The sequence below is a fragment of the Centroberyx gerrardi genome, chromosome 2, assembly GCF_048128805.1.
Source record: "Centroberyx gerrardi isolate f3 chromosome 2, fCenGer3.hap1.cur.20231027, whole genome shotgun sequence".
Taxonomy (NCBI): Eukaryota; Metazoa; Chordata; class Actinopteri; order Beryciformes; family Berycidae; genus Centroberyx; species Centroberyx gerrardi.
Window position 1 is genome coordinate 10,416,308 of NC_135998.1, and position 20,971 is coordinate 10,437,278.

The 20,971-nt window shown below is 39.8% G+C and overlaps 2 protein-coding genes across 3 annotated transcripts in view; both read left to right on the forward strand.

The window, feature by feature from the left end:
• LOC139926893 (annexin A1-like) overlaps window positions 1-20,971 on the forward strand; it is a 161,874-nt gene that overhangs the window by 138,380 nt on the left and 2,523 nt on the right. The window contains exons 1-9 of one of the 2 annotated variants that reach the window (XM_078286319.1): window positions 16,500-16,520; window positions 16,745-16,823; window positions 17,133-17,238; window positions 17,601-17,695; window positions 18,425-18,538; window positions 18,959-19,049; window positions 19,321-19,457; window positions 19,572-19,665; window positions 20,622-20,717. In XM_078286319.1, the coding sequence (XP_078142445.1) occupies window positions 16,755-16,823; window positions 17,133-17,238; window positions 17,601-17,695; window positions 18,425-18,538; window positions 18,959-19,049; window positions 19,321-19,457; window positions 19,572-19,665; window positions 20,622-20,717 (802 nt within the window). In that variant the 5' untranslated portion in view covers window positions 16,500-16,520; window positions 16,745-16,754. Of the gene's footprint in view, window positions 1-16,499; window positions 16,521-16,742; window positions 16,824-17,132; window positions 17,239-17,600; window positions 17,696-18,424; window positions 18,539-18,958; window positions 19,050-19,320; window positions 19,458-19,571; window positions 19,666-20,621; window positions 20,718-20,971 lie in introns of those variants that run through there. The other variant, XM_071918754.2, reaches the window with a different exon arrangement.
• tmc2a (transmembrane channel-like 2a) lies at window positions 914-14,613 on the forward strand. Its single transcript, XM_078286318.1, has 20 exons — window positions 914-950; window positions 1,180-1,206; window positions 1,452-1,890; window positions 3,138-3,305; window positions 3,809-3,899; window positions 3,991-4,072; window positions 4,176-4,282; window positions 4,739-4,837; window positions 4,942-5,084; window positions 5,671-5,818; window positions 6,124-6,312; window positions 6,885-7,064; window positions 7,936-8,094; window positions 8,683-8,811; window positions 9,025-9,092; window positions 10,493-10,732; window positions 11,109-11,234; window positions 12,085-12,163; window positions 13,071-13,185; window positions 14,181-14,613. Exons 1-20 carry the CDS (start codon window positions 914-916, stop codon window positions 14,396-14,398), a joined length of 2,844 nt encoding a protein of 947 aa, XP_078142444.1. The 3' UTR covers window positions 14,399-14,613.

Below are 20,971 nucleotides of genomic sequence, written 5' to 3' on the forward strand. Positions count from 1 at the left end.
CTCTCTCTGTCCGGTTTCTAACAAACAACAAGCTGGCAGCTGGTTTTCAGCCTCTCTGCATCATGTTTGGTGACTCTTGTCTGCAGTATTTTAATTTAAGACATCACAATATTGCACGTGCAAAAGTCTGTACAAAGTATTTGCTGTTTGCCTAATGGGTCTTGCACAAAGAAACCTAAGCCTTCATTAAATGTTTAGGGCGTCTCGTCTTGTGGTGTGTGTGTGGCTGTGTGGTTTCCAATAACCAGAGGAGTGAGAGTGCCTCTAGCCGTTTAATTGTTGTGGTCCTTTGGCTATTAGGAAAAACCAAGCAGAACACAGTATTTCAGTTCTGGCTGATTAGACCCACGTTGTATTCATTGTATTCTGTTACATCAACACACGGCCACTTTGGTAGGAAAATAACCGGTGATTGTAATAAATTCACAGGTGATTATAGTCAAATAACAGCTACAGCCAATGAGCTGTGAATATGGTAAAGCATTATATTGGTAGGAAATGCATGTGATATAATGGGAATACTATGAATACCATGTGGCTTGTGATCATCCCTCTTTCGGTCATGATGTAGGTTTTTCAGGGAGCCACTCCTGTGTGTCAGGACCTGCTTCATCTAAAACAGAAACTCACATCCTCGCTCCAGGAGTGTCTGCACTGTCTGTTTCATTTACTGAGCGGGAATAAAAAATAATGCCCTTTTTCTGTTTCTAGAATTTGCAGCAGCAGCTGTGGAGAGCGGGTCACATGCAGCCAGTTGTCATGGTGACGGGACTGTTAGATACCTGAGTTGGGTGTCTGGCGGGACGCCGAGGCAGAGCTGAGCCAACCCGGGGCGGACCAGCCACTGCTGCTGAACAGGGTTAAACAGCGAGGACAGCAGGCAGAGCAAAGGCTGTAAACTTAATTTTCCATCATGCCTAGAAAACGTGACATGGCTGAAATAGAGGATGGTGAGTTGAAAAGCCCACAGGGGAGTTAGTGTTTAATTTATTATGATTTTAAATATGATATTGTGTCATTTGTTTCATTTTTGAAATGGAAAAATTTAAAAAAGTATTTGATAATTGATAGTATACAACAGAATTATGATTTGTGGCCTTGAGATTCAAGTGTTCATAGTCTGTTAAACTGGTTGAGTATTTGATGAGTGTGTTGTCTTGTTTCTGTGCTCTTCTTCAGTTGGGATAGAGGTAGACGGGGAAGTGAGTGACAGTGATGGTAAGTGGATGTTGAAACAACCAGACACTGACAACATTTGATGTCATTTTATTTGTGAGTTGTGAGTTTGAGAGTTTGTACAGATCTGTAACTTTCAGAACACCAAATATGGCATTGTGTGTATCTGTGTGTGTGTCTGTGGTTGCATGCTTGCATACATTTATGTGTGTGTGTGCATGCATGTATGTATGCATGTGTGTGTGTGTGTGTGTGTGTGTTTGCTCTGCATACAGATGAAGCCAGTCAGAGGAGGGCGAACAGGAGACCAGCTGGAAGAGGCGCAAAGGGAAAAGGCAAGGGCAAAAAACCAGCCAGCGAGGACGAGGAGGACGAAGATGAGGAGGAAGAGGAGGCCCCTCGGGGACGCAAGGGAGCGAATAAGAAGAAGAAGGCCAAGCCACGTGACGACGACGACGACGAGGATGAGAGTGAGGACGATGCTCCCAAGAGGAAGCGCGGAGCAGCGGCTAAGAAGAAGAAGAAAGGAGGCAAGGCTCAGGACAGCGACGAGGACAGCGACGAGAGCGAGAAAGGAAAAAAGGGAAAGAAGAAAGGCGGAAAGAAGCAAAAAGAAGAGGAGGAAGACAGCAAGGGAAAGAAAGGAAATGCCAAGGGGAAAGGCAAGGATGATGAGAAGGACAAGAAGAAGAAGAAGAAGAAGAAGGGCGACAGGTATGCTAGACAAAGTGAAATTACCTATAATATAATCTGTAGGAAGACTGTAGATAGTTGTGTTTCTGAATTTCAGGAGTTTCCAATCAGCTATTGCCTTAACTCATTTCTGATTACTTTGCATCTTCAAACCAGAATCAGAATGACTTTTATCTCCAATTTAATTGCCAATAAATGTACAATATACTGTATGTCTCCCAGTGATACTGCTGCAAAACCATATTGATAACTTCCACATGAACACTGTACATACTAACACACACAACACACAAGGAAAAGAAACGGTGCAAGACGCACGACTGTGTGGCCGCGTCACCGTAAACAGATCCAGGCAGAGTGATCACATGACCCCGATCCTGGCCTCACTACACTGGCTTCCCGTGAAATTTAGAATAGATTTTAAAACCTTACTGAACACCTTCAAGCCACTCGCTGGATTATATCTCACACCGGGGGTCTCCTAGTCGTTCCACAGTTCAAACTAAAGCGACTTTAGTGCCTTCTCAGTTAGAGAACCTGTACTGTGGAACAATCTGCCTGAGGATGTCAGACCTGCTACCTCAGTGTCCTCTTTTAAAGCACTTTTAAAGACACACTCTCTCATCTCTGCTCTCTCATTATGTTCTCATCTTCCCCCGACCTCTCTCTCTCTGCTGTCTCTCTGCTGTCTCTCTCTCTCTGCTCTCTCCCTGTTTCTCTTTTTCTGTCCCTCTCATCTCTGCTCTCTCTCTCATTATGTTCTCATTCTCTTCCCCCGACCTCTCTCTCTGTCTCTCTGCTGTCTCTCTCTCTCTCTTTCTCTCTCACTCTGCTGTCTCTCCGTTTCTTTTTCTGTCCCTCTCATCTCTGCTCTCTCTCTCTCTCTCTCATTATGTTCTCATCCTCTTCCCCCGACCTCTCTCTCTCTGTGGCTCTCTCTACTGTCTCTCTCTGTCTCTATCTCACTCCCTCTCTCTCTCTCTCTGGTGTCTCTCTCTCTTTCTCTCCCTCTCCTCTCTGCTCTCTCTCTCTCTCATTATGTTCTCAATTCCCTCAACCTCTCTGTCTCTCTCTGCTCTCTCTCTCACCCTCTCTCTCTCTTTCTGCTGTCTCTCTGTTTCTCTCTTTTTCTCCCTCTCCTCTCTGGTCTCTCTCTCTGTCTCTCTCACCCTCTCTCTCTTTCTGCTGTCTCTCTGTTTCTCTCTTTCTCTCCCTCTCCTCTCTGGTCTCTCTCTCTCTCTCTCTGTCTCTCTCCCTCCCTCCTCCAGTTCGTCTGACTCCAACTCAGACTCCGATAAGGAGGGGGATGAGGAGGACGAGTCCATGTCAGAGGGAGAGATGGCCCGGCTGATGGAGGAGGTGGAGGAGAAGAAGAAGCTGATTGCCACCGTGAGGAACAAGCCATGGAGGATGAGAAGGAGGCTCACACACCTCAAGTAATCTTTTGCTGGCTTAGGACATAAATTGTTTATCTCAACCCAGGTCCACATTTGAAGTCTTTAGACAAAGAACCAAATGCAATGTACAAGTCTTGTGTTTTTTTTTTAAATAGCCCATATATTTGCAGCTGTAAAGTCCAAACAAATCATTTGGAGTGTGAATTTTACATATTACTTGAAAGTTCACAACTTTTTACCATCTTGACCTATGAATGTGGACATCCCATAAACTTACAGTCATTACATTTTAAGACTTGAAAATGTCACTCATCTGAAAACAATATGGACTTAATTTTTGTAGTGGACTAATAAAATGGACTTAATTTGGTTCTTTAAAGGTTTCAATATCAAGAGTTGTGGTTGATAACAATCCCATTGTGACCTGAGAAGCAAATATAAACCTAGATAGTCCGATCATAAATGTGGGTGCGGTGTAAATCCATCCCATTTAAAAGTGGAGAGGTGTTCCTGTCTCACATGCAACCCTCATCTCTTCTCAGGGAGGCACAAGAATTTGTGGATAAGTTTGAAGGAGCTTTGGGCAAAGGAAAAGGCAGGAAGTGGTACGCCTACAAAGTGATGATGACAAAGGTTAGAATCAAAGGACATGGCGTGTCCTTTCTCTGCTTTTTGCTTGTGTTTTTTTTTTTGTCTTCAATTTCGGACCTCTTTTTAATCTCAGAAATGGATCAAGTTCCAAAGGGATTTTGAGAATTTCAGAACAGCCTGTATCCCATGGGAACGGAAGATAAAAGAGGTGGAAAGTAAGTTGTGTTTATAAATAACTCTGTAGTAATAACAGTTGAGCAGTGCCTCCTAGTGGACATGTGCTGCATCTCATATCTTGTTAAATATCAACATCCTCAGGTCACTTCGGGTCGTCTGTGGCATCTTACTTCATCTTCCTGCGCTGGATGTACGGCATGAACCTTGTCCTGTTTGGTTTCACATTTGGACTCGTTGTCATCCCAGAGGTGACCTGATCTTGTTCTCTTTTGACTTGAAAAGCTGTTCCTCTCAAAACACAACACATTATGGGTGGATTGCACCAACGAGGTTTAAACTAATCTTAGTTGTAAAACTGGGTTTAAAATGAGTTAATCCAGATTTAAAATTAATCAGAGCTATGTTGCACAATTTAAATTTAACCCTAGGTTTAACAAATCTAAGATTAATAATTTAAACCTAAATAATTGAAACCAAGCTTATTTGTTAACAAAAAACAAGCAATCAAATGTCAATGTTTTGACAAAAATAGTGATTATATACAAATCATACAAAAATATTATTACAAAAGCTGTGTTAAAATGAGATGAAACCTTGATGATTCCCTTAGGGAAAGGTGGAATGTGATATTTTCTTTTATTACATGTACTTTACTATTTAATATTTATTATTTATTATTATTACTTTTATTTTTTATTGTCCAGGTTCTGATGGGCCTTCCCTATGGGTCCATTCCCAGGAAGACTGTACCCAGAGCGGAGCAAGACACCGCTCAGGACTACTCCGTCCTCATGGACTTCAACGTGGGTCAAATATAAGTGACATGCAGCCTACAGTTTCCCTCCACAGACATAGTGTGTCTGATTTAAATATCAAAACACAATAATGTTGTCTCCTCTTGTCTCAGGGATACTGCAAATATTCTGTCCTTTTCTATGGGTATTACAACAGCCAGAGGACTATTGGCCTGCTGAAGTTCAGGCTGCCGCTGTCTTACCTCATGGTGGGGATCGGCACCTTCGGCTACAGCCTGATGGTTGTGATTCGCACGTGAGTCTGCAGCAGCGTCGTCCTGCTCTGTGACAACTCAGGGAGATTTACACTGGCGGACATTTACTGTCACGCAAGTTAATTCAAATACCCATGAGTGATGCCAACATCTAGCTAAGGCCTATGTTGATGTTGTCAGGTGAAAATCATGAGACCCCACTTTTGATTATTTTCATTTTTTCATTAGAACTGAATTGGGTTAGGGAAGTTGTATGTCCCTTGAGCTTATGAAACATTTTCCAAACCCTTTGCTTAATAAAAAAAAATGGATGGTCAATCTAAACATAGGGTTTTATTTTATTCCTGAAGTTCCTGAGTAGATATTTTGGAGTAATAAGGTTTTCACCAGATTTTCCAAAATCTGCCCCCTATTGTAATGAACCAGCACAAACAATCATTTCATGCAGGATAACAATATACAAAAAATATATATCCCTATTAAAAGAGACATGAGCCAGAATTTGTGAATTTGCCGTTTAGTCATGCAGATATCAAGATTAATTTGAAAAAAAAAAAAAAAAACAGCATTGTCGGTGTGTGCGTCTGTATTGATGTCTAGTTAGTCTGTTTTTGTTGTTTTGTTTAGCATGGCTAAGAATGCTGATGTTGGCGGGGGAGACGGAGAGGAGGGGGAGTTCACCTTCGCCTGGAAGATGTTCACCAGCTGGGATTACCTCATTGGCAACTCAGAGACCGCCGACAACAAGTACGCCTCTATCACCACCAGCTTCAAGGTAACCATGGAAACCATAAAGACCATAAAGAAGTTAGTTAAGATAGTTCTCCTCTGCAGCTTATAATCACAGGCTTCCAATCAACTGCTTTGTATTTTATTTGGGGGAATGGCAAAGGGCAATGTAGTGTTCTGCAGTTTCACAAGAGATCAACTATTATTGCTGTGCTTTTCAGACTGATACTAACTTTGTGTCCTGTTTATCCATTTTTTAACTGCTGGTTATATCTGGCCCCACTGCTGATGCGATCTATGATAGATAAAGTTCTCCTTTTTTTAATTCTGTACCTGTTTTGACAAGAACAGGAGTCCATTGTGGATGAGCAGGAGAACCAGAAGGATGAGAACATCCACCTGAGGAGGTTCCTGCGGGTCCTGGCCAACGTCATGATCCTGTGCAGCCTGGGAGGGAGCGGATTCCTCATCTACTTTGTGGTGAAGAGATCTCAGGACTTTTCCACCAGGGACGACCTCAGCTGGTACGAGAAGAACGAGGTAATGATGCTGACGAGGTAATGTAGTAACGTAATATTGATTTGCACGTTTGTAAATCTTTTCTGTGAATTCAAATTTAGGACACAGGCTGCTGCTACTACTACTAATAATGACTTTATACAGCTCTAAACAAAGGTTACAATGTACTGTAACATGCAAAAAAAAGAGCCAAAAGCCTCTAAAATCTGAGCTTAAAACTTCAAACTTAAAAGAAGACAGTGAGTCTGTCAGCCTTTCAGCCTTGGGCAAATCAGGCAAACTATATTTGTATTGACGGTTTTCTTAAGCCACACAATGCTATTAAATAAAATAGACAAAACAAACACAATAAAGGGAAGACTTGTTCTGATGTCTCCATTAATTGCTGCTCAGAACAATAGTAAGACTATGTAACTGTAATATTATCATAACTGTATGATAAGAGAGAGAGAGAGACAGAGAGAGAGAGAGAGATAGAAAGACAGACAAACACAGACAAATAAAATAGATAATGTGTTGTCAGTTGTAATAAAATGGTTTTATTTGTTGTGATGTGAAGATGTTATTTGTCATTTTTAACCTGTTTTGCATAGCTGGAGATCATTATGTCTCTGCTGGGTCTGGTGTGTCCCCCTCTGTTTGAGACCATCGCTGAGCTGGAGGACTACCATCCTCGAATCGCCCTCAAGTGGCAGCTGGGCCGCATCTTTGCCCTCTTCCTGGGAAACCTCTACACCTTTCTCTTCGCCCTGTTCGATGAGGTCAATAACAAGGTATGGTGGGAGTGTGTGTGTGTGTGTGTGTCTTTGCTGAAACCGGTCAGGCAATTGTAGCAGTAGGGCTGGTTCAATATTATTGTTTATCGTCTTTCAGTGGAATCATATAGTCATGATATGGTGATTTTGGGATATCGTGACACACAATTCTGCTGTCTGAATTGATGACAAGCAAATTTTATTTAAAAACTCTTTCAAAATGAATTATGGTAGGAATATTATTTGAAAATTTCAGTTTTGTTTGACGTCACACCCTAACATTACCATTCGGTTCAATGGGATGAACATTGATTTGATTTTTTATCATGGGATTTTGCATACGTGATCCATATCATGATATATATCGATATTAAAAAAATCCTTATGATTAGTATGATATTGATTTCAACCATATCACCCGGCCCTAGGTAGTAGTAAAGGTTTTTTAGCTTTTGCACACAAAAAAAGCCTTGGCTTTATTTTCTTTAAAACAGACTCTGACTTTAAAAGACTTTAAAATAGACCCTTGATTCCAATGAGATCTTGTTTTTGCGAGTGATTTTTAAAGTAGTTACCGGAGCGCACAGTAAGGATGAACTCTGGTATCTTCTCTCAACATAAGCATTTTGTTATGTTTCATGAAATGTTGGATGACAAGGTAAAGCAACGCTCAGGTCCACTTGAAGCATTCTGTGTTTTGTTTTGTGGTTCTGTCTGGAGCGGTTGTGATGTTAGCTTGGTGGTTGATCCAACACATACACATACCAACAGAGGCATTTAGAAAAGCGCTACTTGGCCAATAAGTATGTCGTTTCAGTACATGGTAATTAACAATATAAATAGGAATGCTTATCATCGGTAGCCTCACTCCTTGCTGTGTGCCTCTCAGTTGGAAGAAGAGGAGTCCATTAAGAACGCCTCTATCTGGGCCATGAAGGAGTACTACGCTAACTTCTCCATCTCCGCCAATGACACTGATGCCACCCCACCCCCCATGCACCCCGCTGATGTCATCAGAGGACCCTGCTGGGAGACTGCCGTCGGCATAGTAATGAAAAAATATTGATTTACACTTCTACATCTGGTGTCTATCTATCTATCTGTCTATCTGTCTATCTATCTATCTGTCTGTCTGTCTGTCTGTCTATCTATCTATGTACCAGGTGAAATTGGAATGCATGGTTTGGTTCTCTAGTTTTGACAAAAACAGCAAACTTAGCCACTTAAATGAGAATCATGACATAATTCTCTGCCAAATCACATAAGTTAACATCACCACTGTTATTCTACATTTGGATATTTGTGGAGCAATTACCAGAGAGGCAAACCACGCATTCCAGTTTCACTACTCTCAGGCCAAAGAACCATCTCATTTTCTAATTAATAAACTAGGTAGGTATTCGGAGAGCGGAGACCTCCAGCAATGCTGAACAATTCTCCAAATTGCTGTTACCACCAAAAACATCATTCCTTTCCTTTTAGATTGATTTATTGGACCTGCAAACATACACTTAGGATTTGGAATCAACTATCTCTGTTAGTTTCATAGCTAAAAAACGATAATTGTCTAATGGCAGAAATCCCAGATGTGTATCACCACATTCCCTCTCATCAATGTGTGCTGTTCATGTTCCAGGAGTTTGTGAAGCTGACAGTGTCAGACATCCAGGTCTCGTACCTGACCATCCTCATTGGTGACTTTGCCAGGGCCGTCATCGTCCGCTTCCTCAACTACTGCTGGTGCTGGGACCTGGAGGCTGGATTTGTAAGTCAATTACTTTCATTTGCATAATTTTTGGCTCCCAGCTGTATTAAAAGGGATGTTTACTTAGACAGGGAAATACGTTATGAACCATTAAGTGAAATAAGTTTATTTTGCTAGAGCTAAATTTTATCATTAGTAAGGGTTTGTGTGAGAATGTCAGATATTATTGTGACCTGACTGAACTTGAAACCATTGTCTGTGTGTACCTTATAGCCTTCATATGGAGAGTTTGATATCAGTGGCAATGTCCTTGGGTTGGTCTTCAATCAAGGAATGATCTGGTAGGAAACTCCTTGCTGCTTTTCTTCTGAAGTAACTTGCATAGAGAGACACTGTACATGTTCAGTTACCAGTATGTTCAGTAGCTCAGTAGCTTATCCTGTGTGTATTTACATGTGTGGCTGGCTGTTTGTGCATGTGTCCTACATCACTGAGTGGGTATAGCATCGCATTAACACTGCCAGGGTTTGGGGTTTGGGGTATGAATGGCACTTAGAAAGTAAGTGTCCACCAAATGGCATATCTTATGTTATATGTTTTAGTATGTTGTATGTATGTCATTATATTATGTCACAATATGTTATGTTATGTTACATTATGTTATGCCACATTATGTTATGTTACGTTATATTACGTCTCGTGTTATGCTATGTTATGTGATACATTACTTTATACTAAGTTACATTAAGCAACGTTACATTAAGCTATGTTACATAATACTACGTTACATTAAGCTACGTTACATAATGCTACGTTACATTAAGCTACGTTACATGCTACATTACATTAAGCTACGTTACATTATGCTTCGTTACGTTACATTACGCTACGTTACATGCTGTTACATTAAGCTACGTTACATGCTACATTACATTAAGCTACGTTACATTATGCTACGTTACATTAAGCTACGTTACATGCTACATTACATTAAGCTACGTTACATTATGCTACATTACGTTACATTACTTTACGTTACATGCAACATTACATTATGCTACGTTACATGCTATGTTACATTATGCTACGTTACATGCAACATTACATTATGCTACGTTACATGCTATGTTACATTATGCTACGTTACATGCTACGTTATTTTAACCTACGTTACATTAAGCTATGTTATGTTATGTCGCGTTATAGATGATAGTGGTGATGACGCGGCAAAAAGGCCACACTTACAAAGTGCGGTACAGCGAAACCCTACTCAATTTCTATGAGCAAAACAGTAAATCGGCATTTTCTGTGGTTGCTTTTTCTGTGTTCTAATAATTGTAACTGTGTTATGTGTAAATAATTTGTCGTTACCTTTTCATGGCTGTCAAACAACAGCATGATCATTAAAATGTTTTTTCTTGAAGTTTCAAAATGCTAGCACGACTCCTCTCTTCAACGGAAGTTTGCATGGAAGTTTGCTAGCTTGTTAGCATTTTGTGACATCCAGAAAAAAAACATTTTAATGATAATGATAATGATAACTGTGAAAAGGTAACGACAAATTATTTACACCATATACATTTCACTTAATCATCCCCACTCAATAAATTATCAGAACACAGCAAAAGCAACCACATAAAATGCAGATTTTTTTGTTTTGCCCATAGAATTAGAGCGGGGCATATCACTTGTACCGCACGCCACACCACGTTGCATCATGTCATGTGTGTTTGTGTTTCAGGATGGGGGCGTTCTATGCCCCTGGGCTGGTTGGCATCAATGTGCTTCGCCTGCTGTCCTCCATGTATTATCAGTGCTGGGCTGTGATGTGCACTAACGTTCCCCATGAAAGAGTCTTCAAGGCCTCCAAGTCCAACAACTTTTACATGGGTCTACTCCTCCTCATCCTCTTCCTCAGCCTCCTACCTGTTGTCTACACCATCATGACCCTGCCCCCTTCATTTGACTGTGGACCCTTCAGGTAATTATAAGAATAAAAGGAAGAAGAACATTAAGAAAATAAAAATAAACAAAAAAATACACATCATATCATCAAAAGAGGTAAGAAAGTGCAACAAATAAAATCCAATAAGTAATACAAATACCAGACAGGAATTAAAAGTAGGATTTAAGAAGATAAAATATAAAAGTCTCTCTGTAAAAATTTATTTTAACAAGTGATTTAAAAAATTACACTGATTAGGAACTATGAGCATACTTAGAAATGAGCACACTCGCAAATACGCATCATGCCCGCGCAATCACGATACACACACACACACACACACACACACACACACACACACACACACACACACACACACACAGACACATTTGATTGTATTTGATGTCTGCAGTGGGAAGTCGAAGATGTTTGATGTGGTCATGGAAACTATTGATCTGGACCTGCCAGCCTTCATGGGAACGCTCTTCAGCTACGCAGCCAACCCCGGCCTCATCATACCAGCTGTGCTGCTCATGGTGTGAGTACACATGTGACACACAGGCTCACATGCACACATGTACGATCGCACATGCATGTAGACATGAGTCATTGAACCTGAGTTCAACCTTTGTTCTAATTTAAATAAATCTTTTTAGCCATTCTAGCCTACTTCTTAGTTAATTTTACTCAATTGGTTGAATTTTTAATGTTTTTAATATTTCATACAAATTCGCTTTTTTTCCACTGAAATTTTAATTGTGATGTCCATGGATTTCAGACTTGTATTCGCTCAAAAGTGAAAAATCCCTCACTCCTCACTTGTAATCAAATGATTAAAGATACCCACAACGTTTTGGTCATTAGACCTTCATCATAGGCTTTAAATTTGTGTGCAGGAATTTTTCACTTTTTAGTCTACCTGCCTTAGTGTTTTGCATCTGCCATTAATACAGTTTAGGTGTGCAAAAGCTTTTTGGACCCATAGACTTGTATTCACTGCATATATGGTGACAAATAAAATTTAAACTTACATTTGAATGGATACACATACATTTGCACACGCACATCTATACGTCTATGGACATAAACATGCACACATACATAAACACACACACACACACACACACACACACATACACATACTTAATAACACAGATGTCTTTGCTGTTCCTAAACATTCTCAATACTAGTTTCCTGCCTATAGTGAGTCTAGTGAGTCTCTTTGTCCCTTTGTACTATTATGTGAGATTCTGTTGATCCATGTGTGTCGGTAAAGTCTGCAAAACTCTCTATAGGTTATAGATACATGTGGCAAGACAAATTCCTGTGCATGTATTGGATTTGGTGAATAAATAACGTGCTTCTGATTCTGATATCTCTCCTCACAGACTGGCCATCTACTATCTGAACTCGGTGTCTGAGGCCTACCAGAACTCCAACATGGAGCTGAAGAAGAAGATGCAGATGGTGAGTAGAGAGTGTGGGAAACGCTTCACACACTTCCATTAGACCAGTGATTCTCAACCTTTTCCACATCAAGGACCCTTAATTTAGTACACATTAGGGCCACGGACCCCCATTTGCTTATATTTGTTCTTGCGGACCCAAATCTGAGAATATTTTTATTGTTGTTGATTTTGTCCAGAATTCCTTGACTATCTGTATTGTAGGTAGAGAGATAACAGTGAATCTAAGACCAAAACAGTCATTCTTCTACATTCTCTAATGGTGTTAACTTCTTGTAAATTAAATAATGGTAAAGTTTAACAATTCATCAATTTGCTGAGAACCCCCTGGAACCACCTCATGGACCCCTGGTGGTCCCCAGACCCCACGTTGAGAACCACTGCATTAGACTATTCTACAGTGTGCAGTTTCCTCTGTATATATTTAGCATAGGTGTGCCGCCACAGCAAGAAAATGACCACCGCTGGTATGAAAAATGTGACGCTAAAACAATAGGATATTTTCTTATAATACAGTAAAATATATATATTTTCTTTATAATAATGGATTTTCAGTACTGCGGCCTGCATTAGAACCATACCTGGCACTAAACAGGGACAGATGTGGGACCCAAAAATTTTGAGTACCCTATAGCACCACTGATACATAAAATTACAGAGGAATACATATAACACATGTACAGATGTGCTGCCTTTTTCTCTTGGAGCACTCCTGTGGGATTGGTGTTTCGGGGTGAACACACACATTTTGGGCCACTCCCTTCCTCCCTTGATCTTTGCACACTAATTTAGCGAACCTGTTTGAATTATCCCCCCTCTCTCTCTCTCTCTCTCTCTCTCTCTCTCTTCGCTTCCCAACTCTTTGTGCGTCTCCCTCCATCTCTCTCTCTCCCCGTCTCTCTGTCTAGGCTCGGGATGAAGAGAAGAACCGGAGGAACAACACCGACAGCACCAATCAGGTCATGAAGGACCTGGAGGACCTGCTCCCTAACCGCTCCCTCGCCCCCCCCGCCCCGGAGCCCGGTCAGTAGAAGGATCCTGCAGAGCTGATCGTCCTCTGCAGCTCAATGAGTAGAACATGACTTAGCATTGACATGGGTAGAGGTTTGACTCTTACTGGAGCCTCCATAATAAACATGTATTCACTCATGGTACTTTAAAGTGTTTAAAGTGAAGTTATACTGAGAAGAATGAGATGCATTCTGTTGCTGATCTCAAGATGTTGCCTGTGTACCATGGCCTTTAAAGACCAGTCGAATCTCATATTAAAATCCATAGTTATAGTTATGAAAAGAATTGCACCCTAATTTTGAATGGAAAGGTGAAAAGTACGGGTGTGGAGTTCGAGGTGGTGGATAGGCGGATACACCTTTCTTCAGTGCCGACGACCCAGGTTCAATTCCTTCCTCAATTACTTACCGCCGTTGTCGGGTGAAAACCTTGTGTCTCCAAAATGTATCTTCAACTTTTCAAGAACTAAGAAAAACAGCCTTGTTTTTAGCTCGGGCACCATGCATTTTGTTTCATAAACCCAGGGGTTGTAAAATTTTCTCAACCCATAGAGGAGCATGCAGTCCTTCACTTGAAGTTAAAACAGCTGTGAGTGAATTTTTTTAAAATTTTCAGCGAAAGTGTTTCTTATTAAACCATGCCCAAAACCTAAAAAACTCTAACCTTAATCAAATCGTTTTAGTTGTCTAAACCTTAACCAAAGTTTTAACCAAAGATATCAAATGAACAATTGTATGAGAACACATTAAAAAACACTTAGATAACTGACTCAAAAAAGGCTGCCAAAGATCATGAAGTTCTTGAAGCCTTTGAATTCCCCCTGTAGATTGATCACTAATGTTATGTTAGTCTTGGGTTTGCGTTAAACAGCAGCACAGCTGGCTTTATGTGTCTACATGTTTATGCAGCTTATGGATTCAAAACTAATGTGAGCATGGAGGATGTGACTCCTGTTGCTGTTGAGTCAGTGAACATCAGTCCATTCATTATGTTCTTTCTCTAAACAGAACCAGAGCTGGATGTGAAGCCAACCAAGACAAAGCCTGGGTCAGCTGGTAAGGGTGTGAACCTGCAGAAAGACGTAGCTCTGGCATCGCCCAATCCCAACGCTCGAGGGCCAGTGAGCCGGCCGCCGGGCCCACGGGGACAGGGACCGTTGCCTGGCAACGGGCAACAGCGTCCGCCAGGTGGAGGTCGTGGGAGAGGAGGGCCGCCTCCAAGATAATGGTGTGAGAAAGTGACAACTAGCATCCTGCAGGTTGTGTTCATTCCTGAGATTCCATTCATTTTAGAGACATAAATATTAACAGGCACATACTTTAAGTCTCTCATTAAAAAAACTGTTTCTTTTAATGAGGTATTAAAAATGTGACGTTTCAGTCACAAGGACTTTCATCAGTCCTTCATGAGACACTCTAACATTTCACCACTGACATCAACAACAGCATGAACTGAAGTAATTTTTTAAAAGATAAGGTTATAAACCATAACATACAATATTGTTTTGCAACACAGTGTTGTAAAAACTAAATTTACTAGAATGTTCTACTCGAGTAGAAGTATTGTTACTTTGCTGATATTTTACTTAAGTAGAAGTAAAAGCACTAGTGTAAAAATCTACTGAAGTACAAGTAAAAAAGTAGCTCATTAAAAATGTACTCAGAGTAAAAGTTACTGAGTTACTTTTTAGAAAAGAGAACGTTGTTAGCTGTGATCTTACCCATGTGATTCTAAAAGGACGAGAAGACAGAGTTCAAACTAGATTCTTTTAATTGGAAAAATTTGAAAATAAAGTGCACAAACAAAGTAAATCCAGATTACTGTTCTCACTGTGAGTAGCTGCTACTGGCCAATTTATGATGGTCCAGCTTTTGATGCTCATGCAGAGCCACAAAATGTAAATTACAATACTTCAGCAAAAATGTACTTAAGTAAAAGTAAAATTACTGACTTTAAAAAATACTCCAAAAAGTAAAAGTACAAAAAAGTTACTTAATTACAGCAACGTGAATAAATGTAATTAGTTACTTCCACCGTTAGTAAATACAATCCATGAAGGAAGATTGTTTTTATGTGGAAGTAGAATTACTGACATGTTTGACTCTGATATTAGATACAGAAGATTTCTGATGGAGAAAAATTTTTCTCACTGAGTTTGAACACAACTTCCACCGGGTGACGTGATGACCTCACTTACAGCTCCTCCTCATCTCATGTGTAGAAACACATTGTAAATGCTACCAACAAGATAAGTGGAAGAATGCAAATTAGATATCTCTAATTTAAATGGAGCTGTGATATTATACAATATACGATGTAAAGTAAACATATTTTCATGTTATGACAATCATTTTAATTTAATCTTAATGATTTTTAAGATATTGGCCTCATTATCACATCCAAGAATGATCCAACTACCCTTTGAGTTTGCTCATGTGTTGCAGGTATAATTGATCTGTGGTAACGTCTGATGCCTCTTTTATTGACTTTCGACACACATTTATAGCTCAGGCCCTTTGTTTTCCCCTTACATTTACATTGACATTGTAATTGATGGTATGATTCTGACTTTGCAATAAAGTTTAAAATGTTTTACTAACATCTTTGTAGTGCTAATGCTCTGAATCTCTATCCTAAGTTCATCCTGCTTCAGTGTCTTCCACACTAATATTTAGTTTAGTTTAGTTTAGTTCAGTTTAGTATAGTTAAGGGCTTTAAAAAATACCTTACCTCAAAGGAAAGAAAGAAAAAAAATATACATACAATACAATGGAATTCGTCACCAATGGTTCCTCGCATTTCTGCCCCTTCTTGCATTTCTTGTATGTTAGTATGTCTGTCTGCTGTTTGCTTAAGAGAAAAATGCAGAACATCAGGTTCAGCCATGCAATTATGCAAAAGCAACAGTGTGTTTTCCCAGTCTTGGTCTTTAGGTGTCAGACCGAGGCAGCTACAGTATGTTCACTGCAAATTCAGAGAACAGGTGACGTGTGAGCGGTGCGATTCAAAATCATCTTGCCATGTGAACGGTTCAATATCAACTAATGTACGTACACCACATGATTTGTGTTTTGAGTATAAATCAAGTAAAACTTTGCAACACAAGTCTAAACGTACAATAGTCGCCCAACCAGTCGGAGGCACAGGATTGTCACCTTGAAGGAATGTTGGTCATGAAAGGATGGGACAGGATTGGCCAACTTTCTGAACGACACCCGCTGAACAATGTGAAAATAAACCGCCCCGAAAAACCATCTGGGCAGAGAATGGGTGGAGTCACTGCAAAGTCTGCTAAACACTGCTGAAAATTTACAGACTGTGGTTGAAGACTCTCTATAGAGAAGCAGGTGAGATTTTCTGATGTTTGGATATGAAGGAAAATAGTTATAGAGCTTTAAATTCTTTAGTGAATATATCATGTTTGCTACTGTCACTTTGTAAGAGTTTGATGTTTCTGAATGTGAGTATGACTTGAAATACCTCCAACTCCACTCCTGTCATGCTGATAGATGGTAATCTCTTTAAACTTCAGCTTGTGTCTTTTGTTCAGCTGTGCCTTTTACATTTCTAGCAAAGCAAAGATGGCATTCTTCAAGAAATTCTTCAAAAACGTTATCCATAACAGGGACCCAGATGAGGACACCATCACAGTGAGTATCAGCTCACCTGGCCAGTTAAACAGCAGGGAGTACGCCCCTGTTGTTGGCTAAAACCCTTGTAACTCGATTTTTCTTGCATGAATTGAAATTTTGTACGATTGTTTATGTGTTGACTTGAGTGAGTTTGTCACATCATCATCTTCCCCATATTCCCTGTCACTTTGCCCTGTAAACCCCCTGATGAAAGACAGGAATGCATTCAAAATAATCATTAAAACAGAAAACTACCTGTGGGATTGGATTCTTCTGGATTTGCGAAAACAGTTTGTAAAGGACTGTTATTTCTGACTGTTGCTGCAGGTGAAGGGTAAACCAAAACCTAAGTTTTATGGGACAGTCTCTCCGTATCCACACTTCAGTGCCAGCAGTGATGCTTCGGTTCTTGAGCAAGCCATTGAAACCAAAGGTATGAAGAACTTTGCTGTGGTCTAAACCCACACATTATCTAAAAGACCTCATGCACACAAGGAAGGGATGTCCCAACCTTTTTTTTCATGTACCGTCATATTGAAGTTGAAAAATTCCCATCACATTGTTGATGTTTATTGTATGACAGACTGCAAAAACTTTTAATTCTTCCACTCTTGTGACCTTGGCAGTAGTTGGTCTGATTTTTCATTATTTTAATTTACAAAATTTTAATCAAGAAATCAAGAAACTCCACAAGGTTGGGGAAGCCTTATAAATACAACATATTGTGATCTAGTGACTAGTAGTGTCTAATACAACATCTAATGCATCAATATACAACATATTTCCCCCTCACAGGAGTAGATGAGGATGTGATCATTTCAGTTCTGGCGAAGAGAAGCAATGAGCAGAGGCAGCAGATCAAAACAGTTTATGAGGCGTCGACTGGGGAGGTGAGTTATTAGGTGGTGCAGTTGGACAGAAACACATTTTATGTAGTTGTAAAGGCAATGCCATTTCACATATTGTGATATTTTTGTATTCAGAGGGATATGGCCTAACTGACTGTTACAACACTCCGCTACAATCGGCATGCATCACATTGAACATAAACCAAAACGGTTAAATCCAGTTCAGAAATGAAGGTCTGAGAAAAGTGGCATATTGAAGTGTAAAGTGTCTAGCAACCCTCCTCTCTGATCTCACTATGTAAAATGCTTTGAGCACTTTCACAAATTTGCAACACAAATGAGGCCAAATGTTGTTACAGCAGCAACAAGTGATTCAGCTCTAATGCTGCACTTCATTTCAGGGTCAGGAATAAATGTAAAATGACATTTCAACATGTTTTTTTTTAATTAAAGCTGCTATTGCAATCCCAGTTTTCTCAGGTTCCATTAACATTTTTACAGACAGGGTTGGTTATACAATTTGTTTACCTCTTTTACTTGCATATTACCTTGTTTTAGTCTTCTGCAACCCTGTTTTTAATTGGTACCTAGGATTTTTAAGTATTTGCCATATTGGATTTGACATATTGCTTTATTGTCTGCAAACCTCTTAGTGACTCTGTTTTGAAATGAAGTGCATCATGGTTATAATATTGTGAACAGTGCCTCAGGATGCCTCATGGCGTCATGATGGCTGCAGAATGTCTCCTCAGTGTTTGCTGTGTGTTTCAGGCGCTGGCTGACGCCCTGAAGTCGGCGCTGCGCTCGGACCTGGAGGACGTCGCTCTGGCTCTCATCATGACTCCCGCTCAGTTTGATGCTCACCAACTCAGAAAAGCCACAAAGGTAAATATCAGTGGTGTTTATGCTATGGGGGAGTTCATTTTTGAAATACTATATATACAGTTTTGGGAGGAAAAAAAAGCCGTTATCTGAAATTCATCATTTAACATCCCTCACATTCAGAGGATCCAGTATGTGAGTGTGAGGGCCAAATTTTTAAATCAAACATTTTGTGACAGTAGGTGCTACTTTTTTTTAAATGGTGGATATCTAATTTTAGAATTGTTTTTATGCATTTCAAGGTATTTATGTTTAACCTAAATTCTGTGTCTGGCATTGTCCTTATTGGTTTCAATGTATAATATTTTAAATGTCTGTGTAGCACTTTGCAATTCTGTTTTAAAGACAGCTATACAAATAAACTTTATCCTTTATCATTATTATTTTAGATTCTGTTACTACTAGTACTGGTCTGTCCAACAGGGTCTAGGCACGCATGAGGACATCCTGGTGGAGATTCTTGCATCAAGATCAAACCAGCAGATTCGTGAAATCCAGAGGGTCTTTCAAGAAGGTACGGCCTGTGGACACTAAATAAGTGCAGTTCTTTCATATTTCCTGGTCTACATGTTGGACTGGGCCTTCCAAAAGTACATCTCCACATTTTACATTACGTTTTAGGCATTTAGCTGACACTCTTGAGTGTCTACGATGAGTGCAACAACAGAATAACATTGAATTCCTAGATTGAAACATTACAACTAACCAATAGTAAGGATTGCAAGAGTCAAAACGATGGATATAACAAAAATACAATCTTAAAATCATCTTTCTTCCTCCCTCAGAGTACCAGGAGGAGCTGGAGGAGGTCATCAAGGACGACACCAGTGGCGACTTCACTTCGGCCCTTCTGGCCATGCTGAAAGCCAACAAGGACGAGGACAACGAAGTGGACCTGGATCTAGCCAAACGGGATGCAGCGGTAACACATTTCCCCTCTTTACTCTCAACATATTATTGTGATACTTTCATAAAAACGCAGTAACAAAGAGCAAAGTATTAACTTGTAATGGAGTGTTGTTGCATTGCCCTGCAGGCTCTGTTTGAGGCGGGCGAGAACACCAAAGGAATCGACATCTCCGTCTTCATCGACATCCTTACAACCAGGAACGGCCGACAGCTCTCTAAAAGTGAGCCTGCTTTAAACATGTTTGAATGTATCAGCTGCACTAAGCAGACCTGTTAAGTCTGAATCACTGTATTAACACCACATTAATCCGCATTAAATCACATGAACATTTTAACACACAAAACCTCCATTTAAAGTGAACGGACACACCCAGACAAACAGGTGTAACCACACTCAGACAGGTAACAGGTAGGAACACACCCAGCGACAGTACTGAGATAATAAAGTCGGCCTAATGTTTAAATAAAGTTCATTGACTCTATCCTCATCATGAGTCCATCATACTGTATGATCATTTCAAAGAATATGACAAAAAAACAATTGAAAATGATATGTTTAACATTTGTATCCTGGGTGAGGTAAGAAATAAGAAATAAGCTTTTGATTTTTTTTTATATCTTTATTTATCTAGTGGAGGTTTGCTAAGCAGACTTTCTTTATTTTTATTTTTCCAACTAGTGATGTTCCAGTCACAAGATCGTTTCTTACTTTAAGTTATGTCCTTATATGACATGAAATTGGATTATTCAAAATGACTTTTTCAGGAATCACAAATTTGGTTGGACTTCATCATAAATACAAAATTTGCATGTAAGAAACCTCTGTAAATCAGGCCCAGTGTCTGTTTCATGCCCTGTCTCTGTGTTGTCTATGCAGCGCTGCTGTTGTGTAAACTCCTTGTAACTGCAATTTTGGTGTTTTTTTTAGATGAACTGAATGTTTACATGGTTTACAAGGACATTTATTTTATTGACTGAGTTTCATGCCAATGGAGTCTTTGAAACCTGTTAAACCCCTTTATATAATTCCAGAAATGGTCGGTGTGTCAGTGAGAAAATACTTCTCTTAATTCCTGAAAAACCTTTGTTTTGTTTTTTTTAGATGCATGGTTTCTGTCTGACAACGGTAATAACATATTTGCCCTAAATACCTTTTGTGTTTGTGTTTACCTTGTAGCATTCCAGAAATACTCCAGCATCAGTGATGTTAACTTACCTAAAGCCCTGGACATGGAGCTGAAAGGAGACATTGAAGACTGCCTCATTGACATTGGTGAGGACGATATCACCATTACTTTTCCTGACATTATCAGATTCAGCATCACTTTAATCACAACAAACAATAAACGTAAAGGAATCGTCTTGGTAACACTGGAGCAGAGACATGACAGTTGACAACTTACTGAGTTTTGCAGAACATACACAGCAAATTCTTCAAGTGTTGATTTTTCATTGACAATTATTTGGAGTTGACAAGTGTTGATTGGAGTGTTTGTTCATTCATAGAGCTGATATGGCTTTGGGGCG

What these genes read in the sequence shown, in the direction of transcription:
- tmc2a (XM_078286318.1), top strand. Translation starts at nt 914, where the DNA reads ATGCCTAGAAAACGTGACATGGCTGAAATAGAGGATG. An exon ending in AGAGGTAGACGGGGAAGTGA is followed by an intron (nt 1,207 to 1,451) that starts GTGACAGTGATG and finishes CTCTGCATACAG; the next exon opens with ATGAAGCCAGTCAGAGGAGG. An exon ending in ACAAAGTGATGATGACAAAG is followed by an intron (nt 3,900 to 3,990) that starts GTTAGAATCAAA and finishes TTTTAATCTCAG; the next exon opens with AAATGGATCAAGTTCCAAAG.